General features: G+C 60.5%; 1 protein-coding gene and 1 long non-coding RNA gene across 12 annotated transcripts in view; both read left to right on the top strand.

Moving 5' to 3' along the window:
- The window catches only part of LOC111730031, a 4,353-nt gene extending 3,978 nt beyond the window's left edge, over positions 1-375 (top strand). The window contains exon 3 of the long non-coding RNA XR_002776525.1: positions 365-375. This is a non-coding gene — a long non-coding RNA (uncharacterized LOC111730031). The remainder of the gene's footprint in view (positions 1-364) is intronic.
- The window catches only part of BRD1 (bromodomain containing 1), a 35,762-nt gene that overhangs the window by 23,444 nt on the left and 5,317 nt on the right, over positions 1-7,001 (top strand). For 3 of the 11 annotated variants that reach the window (XM_023521177.1, XM_023521180.1, XM_023521176.1), the window contains exon 7: positions 1,531-1,635. The exons of 2 other annotated variants lie outside the window; for them this stretch is intronic. In XM_023521177.1, the coding sequence (XP_023376945.1) occupies positions 1,531-1,635 (105 nt within the window). Of the gene's footprint in view, positions 1-1,140; positions 1,636-3,308; positions 5,520-7,001 lie in introns of those variants that run through there. 6 more of the 11 variants (XM_023521179.1, XM_023521175.1, XM_023521174.1 and 3 more) reach the window with 4 other exon arrangements.

Below are 7,001 nucleotides of genomic sequence, written 5' to 3'. Positions count from 1 at the left end.
TACCTAGAACGGACTTTCACAGCAGCTCTCTGTTGGGGTGCACTCCCCCTTGGTACAGGGGTCACCTGTAAGGCACTCTGACAAGCTTTGAGTGGCACTTTGCAGGCCCGGCTGCCATCGCAGCCAGCCAGAGCCCGAGCCCGGCTGTCCGAGAGGTGAGCAGAGTGCTGCCCGCACCCCGTGCTAGGTGAGCAGAGTCCCCCTGACACCGGCTTTGGTAGAGCAGACTCTGTAAGTCGTGTAGCTTTTTGTTATTAGAATGAATTTGGGGTCCAAGTGTCCACCTTATATCTTTCAAGGGGGTTTGAGGACTTGCGGGTTTAATAAAATGAAGGCTTACCTAGGGACGACAGTCAGTGCCGAGGGTGTCAGTGGTTCCCGCGGCTGCCGGTCATGGGCCGTCGTCAGTCTCGCTCAGAAGGAGCCCGTGTGCTCCCCGTGGAGCTCCCGGCGGGCCGAGGGCCGCCACCCGGCTCCACGCGGTCTTGGACTTGTCGTGTCTGTGTGAGACGTCCCTGAGAACCTTTTTAAGGAGGTTAGCGTGGTCTTTGAAAGACTCTTTACTTTTGCAGTCGTGTTAAAATGAGAGCTGACGTGTGTAGTTTCAGAGTGTGGCGTGGACGTCCCTGGGGCTCCTTCCTAGGGTGGTTCCCAGCCCCTCCGCACGACCAGTCTGGGCAGGCCTCCCGAGGCCGGGAGAAACGGGGCAGAGGGCGCGCTCTGGGCGCCCGCCTGGCCGAGTGGGGTGGGGGCGCCCACGTAGACGTAGTCGTGGGTGCTTTTCTTCTCGCAAGGTAAGTGCACTGTCGATTGAGAAATGGTTGCGAACTCGAATGATGCGTTTAATGTTGGCGAATGTGAAATGCTGTTTCACAGTTGTTTCCAGAGGGTGGTTCCACACCGCGGGGCACCTGGACCCAGCGCCAGGCCACCTCAGCCTGGGCTTAGGGACATGCCGGAGTGTGACCTGCAGGCCCGGGCCGGGCCGCCGCGGCCCCCACTGCTAGCAGACAGTTGTGTGTGATGCTTTGTTTCCTTAATTGAAGTAGTATTTTGGTGGACTTCACATTTATAGTAAGTTTTATAATAGATTTTATAATTACCGGTTTTCAAAAATCACTTTATTTATAATTTTTTCAGGAGATAAATCTCCCCCTAAACTTGAACCATCAGATGCATTACCTCTTCCTTCAAACTCGGAGACTAATTCAGAACCACCAACCCTCAGACCAGTAGAACTCAACCCAGAGCAGAGTAAACTTTTCAAAAGAGTCACATTTGATAATGAGTCACATAGCGCTCGCTCTCCGAGCGCGCTGGTACTCGGACGCCCTCCAGAGCCCACCGTCGCCCGTAGTGGCGATGCGCCGGCGGCGGCCTCCGCGGTGGCGGAGCCATCAAGCGATGTAAACAGACGCACCTCTGTTCTCTTCTGCAAATCGAAAAGTGTAAGCCCCCCAAAGTCTGCCAAGAACACTGAAACCCAGCCAGCTTCTCCTCAGCTAGGGACCAAAACCTTTTTGTCTGTAGTCCTTCCGAGGTTGGAGACTCTTCTGCAGCCAAGAAAAAGGTCGCGGAGCACCTGCGGCGACTGCGAGGTGGAGGAGGGGTCCCCGGGAAAGCGCCTGGACACAGGTAAATGCCGGGCCTCGCGCGCCCTCTCTCTCCCCAGGTCTCGGCGCGGGTGCCACCCGCTGGGCGTCCCTCTTTCCCAGCCGACGGGACAGCGGCGCTGTTCCCTCTGACAGGCCCCGAGTTGTGGGTCCTAGGGCCCCGCACGTCTTTCCCTCTGCGTGTCACCCCACGGGCTCCGGAGCGTGGCCGTCGTGCATGTGCTGCACGTGCTCGTGGACCGGCGGCTCTGGCCGGTGGAGCCACCGGAGGGATGCGGGTTGGGCTGATGCCATATGGCTCGAGTCTGCGGCGTACTGGACGTCACCTCCTAAGGACCGCGTGGGCCCTGGGCGGTGCCATCCTTGGGCTGGGGCAGCGCTTTGCCCAGTTGACTGGAGAACGGTCTGGCACTTCTCACTACTCCGTGCAGACTCGTTAGCACATGAATGGCAGGTCACCGTTCCTGGCCAAAGCCACACTCGGAGGTGCCCCTCACGCCCTATGAAGCTGCGTGCGCCTGTGTGGTTCACGGCTGGCCAGCAGGGCCCCGTGCGCACCTTTTGCGAGCTGCATTTTCTTGGGAATCCCGTGGGGTCGACCGCAGGACGCGCCCTGCGCTTTGGTGGCCTGTTTCTCACCGTCCAGCCCGAAGCCCGGGCGTGTCTGTTAGCGACGCCGGCGCGGCTGTTCGTCCTCGCGCTCGGTTCCGCGCTGACCCTGCTTCCCGGCGGTGGTGTGCGCCGTTTACAACACCTGTCCTCTCCCTGTCCTGTGGGGCCTCGTCTGGGACTGAAGCCCGTCTCACGTCCCCACCTGTGTGTCTGTGCGGGGAGGAGCACGCGCTTCCTCTGGCCGCCGGCGTTAGGCACGTCGTCATCGCGGCCGTGAGGGTGTGAGGCTGGATGGCAGCGAGCCAGTCTGCATCCTGGGACCCGGACAGGGTCACATAGAGGCGGAGGGCCGTCTGCTGGCCACATCCGTTGGTCAGGTGGCTGTGCCCATGTGGACGCCACAGGAGGCCTCACTCAGGTCCCTTCCCGTGTTTCCGTGGATGGCTCTCATCCCACTGGACTGCATCGGACCCTGTTGCTCGTATAATTAATTTCATAGAAATCCTTTACTCGGGGCTTTTACCTTGATGGGTTGACATCACATTGGAGGTTTTTAGTACCTCGTTAAAGTCTTTTTTTCCTTAAGTGACCCATTCGCGTTCCAGGGGACGTAGATGAAGATGCGGATGGCACCTTTCAGGCCGGAGGTTCCCTGTAACGTCCCCTTCTTAGCAAACTTGTTTTCTGAGTGTACTGTGACGTCCTCACCGCTAACAGGAGTACGTCCGTCACGGGGACACCCTGCCCATGCCAGGGCCTCCAGTCCCCCTGTCCTGTCCGCAGCACGAGCCCCGAGCGCCGCGGGCCGAGGGCCCCCTGCGAATCTGGTGTTCCAGAAGCGGCGCTCACCTGACTCGTCAGGTCCTGCTTGAGCCGTTGTCCCCTGTGGCCTCATTCCGGCGGCGAGCTCCTGGCGGCCCTGGCCGTCGCAGCTCTCCAGTCTCTGTGGAACAGTGTGGCACCCCGTCCCTGCCGCGGAGTGCGGGCTTTTGCAGGCGGCCATGGCACGTCTTAGAGGAGTGTCCAGGAGCGGCGTGTGCGCCCGCGACCCCAACTGACACGCAGGTCTCTGCTTTCTTCCAGAGTGGCAGTAGAGTCAGTGGAAGCCGCCGGGCCTCACTGCTGTGTGGCCGGGAGCCTTAGTCATGCTGGGGCAGAGTGCCGCCCCCCGCCGCCCCCGCATCCATTTCTGGCTTCGCCTCGCCCGAGCCCCCGGTTCTGCGTGCCTGGACCTCTTGCTCCGAGCTGCACCTTCGCGGGCCGAGGACCGAAGCGCTCTCCAGACCCGCCGTCCGTGCTGCCTTTAGGGTCCCCGGTGCTCAAGCATGAAGCACGTCCCACTTAGTCACAGCAGATGGGTTCCCGGGCGTCGGAGCGTTGGCGCCGGCTCTGCTGCTCGCGCTGTCTCGTCTCGTGGAGCCGCACTGTCTCCTAGCACCCCGCTTCCGTGGCCGCTGACTCACTCCAGCGACGGACAGTCAGGCCCCAGCTCCTCACTGCTTGGCCCTCCTCTCGCGGTCCTGCTGCGTGATGCCCGCCGTGCGCATGCGCGTGCGGGGGTGGGGGTGAGGGGCGAGGGGCTCATGTCTTCGGCGACCAGGGCAGAGCCAGTCTCCTAGTGCCTTCAGTCAGACTAAACGGCTTTCCGCTGTTCTCCGGGTCCCCACTTACTACTAACACGCTGGGTGGTTCATGCTCTGGATCCTAACTTTTCTCTCGCTCCACTTGGACTGGCGTGTCGGGTCGTTTCGGAACGCAGAGAGATCGCTGCACCTTTGCATTTCTGTGATTGTTTTGGATGACGTTGGAAGCATCAGTTCAGCCTTCCTTCCAACAAAACACACACCAGCTCGTGGAGGAGGCCCGTCCCTCCTCTGAGTCAGACGGGCCCCCCAGGAGAACCCGCCTGGCGCTGCCTCCGTGGGCGGGGATGCCGCCTCGGCCCTCCCTGTGGATGGGGGCGATGCCTTAGACAGCCCCTGCCCTGCCTCCACGGACGACTCGTGGACACGTCCTGGCCCTGCCCTCGGCAGGCCCAGAACCCAGCCTGAAGTGATGGGTTCTGGACGGCGCTCGGCGCGCCTCGCGGGCGTCGCTGGACCACCGGCGCGAACTCCGACTCGACTCCACTCACGTCTGCGTCCCGGGCTCTGCCCAGTCTCCCTCCCCTGCCTCTTCATTCTTCCTGCCCGGTTGTCCCGGGCAGGGCCAGCTCTGTCTCTGGTCAGCACGCCAGCGCCTTCCTGCTACCACTGCGTCTTTGCGGAGCTGGTCTGGGCACAGGCAGGGTGGTGGGGATCTTATTTGCTGTGTTTTTACGTTTTAATCGAGAGGTCGAAAAACAAACAATGAAATTTTATTGCCAATAGTAAAAATAAAAACGCGTGAATGAAACACTGGGCCGTGCGCCCTCACGGGGCCACTGGCCTCTGCGCCGCTCCCACAGCGGGCTGCGTCGTCTGTTTGGGGGGCTCCGTGTGCACACCACGTGGCCCAGGTGGACGGTGGGGAGCACGGCCCACTCCTGGCTTTGCCTCTTCGGCTGCCAGCTAGGGGGTTCTTCAAGGCCCGATGAGGGTGTGGCAGGTGTGGACCACGGCCGTCACACCTGTAGCAGCACCTGGGGCTTCTCACCACCTGGCTGTGCTGTGGCCACTGTGAGTGGAGGGCCAGCCTTGGCCACCTTTCTCTAAAGACTGCTCGGGGACCCTGCGGGCACCCCTTCCGCACATGGCCGGAGCTGCCGGGCCAGCCTCAGTCCAGCGAAGGGTGCTCCTTGCCTCCTAGCACACCCTCCGATGCCCTGACGGGAGTGGGGGCACAGCTGCTGTGCAGGGGGACTGGGGCCTTTCCCAAAGGCCACCTCGCCTTCCACGTTCGTAGCGCGTCGGCCTCACTTCGGCGTCTGAGGACTGGTGCCAAGGAGCTGCTGAGGTGTGCGTGGCCGGGGATGCAGTTTGGGTGCGAGACCCGGTGCCGATGGCCGCCTGCCGATTGTGGGTGGCCTGTGGGCCCGTCTGCAGACCTGCAGAGCCAGCCCAGCTGAGTGTCACTTCAGGTCCTTGCAGCAGCTGGCGGGAAGGGTTGGCACAGGGAGCCTGGAGGGGAGGCAGGGAGACGTGGAGCCAGCAGGCCAGCCCGCCTGCCACCACCGAGGAGGGTCGTGGCTATTGTCAGGCCCTGCACCAGCCACAGTGTCCTCGGCAGCAGGGCACGTCTGTGGTGCCGGCCACTCCACAGGTGCTCAGTGACATTTTACAGGGAACACGTGATAAGCCGTGTAGATGAAGAGCTTATTACCCTGGCTGTGTGCCCCTCTCGCTCGGTCCTTAGATGAAAAGTAGTGATCGCTCTTATTTCTCAGATCGAGGCTTCCCCGTATTTAATCTTTTCCCTTCGTGTGTCACCTGGTGGTGGTTGTCCCCAAGCACGTCACCTCCTAATGGACGTCACGGTGCGGCCTATGTGTTCTGGTGCTGGGTCTCCTTTGTCTTGGACGCCTTTCTGCTCGGGGGCGTCCCCCACTCTGCCCTTGGCCAGGTGGGCCGGCACCTGCCGCAGGGCCTGGGGGGCTGTCTGCAGGAGCCGCGTGTACGGGTCCCGGGGGAGGGACTCACCCATCACGGTTTGGAGAGGCTTCCTGGCCGGGCCGGCGAAGGTGCGCCCACGGGTCTCGTGTGTTGTATGCGGCGAGGCCGTAGCTGGGCCTCAGTTCTCTGCGAGTCTGCAGAGTGGCCTGCTGCTGCCTGTCCTTGTCCCCCGACCGTTGGCACAGGGTGTGTCTGGACTGGGCTGAGTGAGGGCGCAGGCAGTGGCCTCAGCCTGGTGCTGGGCCGGGATGTGCGTCTGCGTGACTGGCCCCTTCTCCCTGGCCTGGATCCCACATACTGGGCTCCATCTGTCCGTCTATCCATCTGTCTGGGTTGAGTGGGCTGCTTCTGACTTGCCTGACTCAAATTGGGGTTGCTCTGTTGTTGGGGGGCCCCACCGTGCCCAGACAGTGCTTTCTGCGCCCTCCTGAGAACTGTCACCCTGCAGGACCCCAAGGGTTGGGACGCAGGTCCTGTCCTTTTGCTCCTCCCGTTTGCTCCAGCCTGCCGTTGGGGCCGGGGTCAGTTCCTACACGTTCGGGGGTGACCAGACGCTAGTCGTGTCTCATGCGTCACCTTAGCTGCTTTTTCCAACGTGGTTTGGCAGATGCTTACAGGTTTCTAGATTACAAAATGAGCGTTAACACCCCCAACTGTCCACAGTCACTGCTTATAAATACAGCTTAGTTTTAAAATTAAAAACACTTAGTTTTTCTGAAAGCCAAGGGCGTTAAGTCCAGCAGAAGCCCAGCCAGACGCCTGAGGTCCTCAAGGGAAGCGCGTAGCTCTAGTCTGTTCATCAAGCAGCAAAGCCTAGTCCGTTTCTGGTTTTTGCTGCTTAGTTGCCATCAAGGTTTATTCGCCTCTCACTTAAAAGTAAGTCACATTCACTGAGAAAACGCAGAAAAGTAACACTGGTGGACCTCGGAGAGACTGTGGGCTTGGTTCCAGACACTGCAGTAAAAGCTGTCGCGATCGAGTGAGTCGCACGAATTTTTTGGTTTCCCAATGCGTATAAACGTTTCATTTACACTGCACTGTAGTCCATTAAGTGTGCGTTATGTCTGAACAACGTATGTACCTTAATGAAAAAATACTTAATTGGTAAAAAATGCTAACCATCGTCCGAGTCTCGAGCAAGTCGTAGTCTTTTTGCTGGTGGCGGGTCTGCCTCGGTGTCGGTGAC

The sequence above is a fragment of the Pteropus vampyrus genome, unplaced genomic scaffold (genome assembly GCF_000151845.1).
Source record: "Pteropus vampyrus isolate Shadow unplaced genomic scaffold, Pvam_2.0 Scaffold299, whole genome shotgun sequence".
Taxonomy (NCBI): domain Eukaryota; kingdom Metazoa; phylum Chordata; class Mammalia; order Chiroptera; family Pteropodidae; genus Pteropus; species Pteropus vampyrus.
Note: the sequence above shows the minus strand (reverse complement) of the source record. Positions and strands in the feature narration are given on the sequence as shown.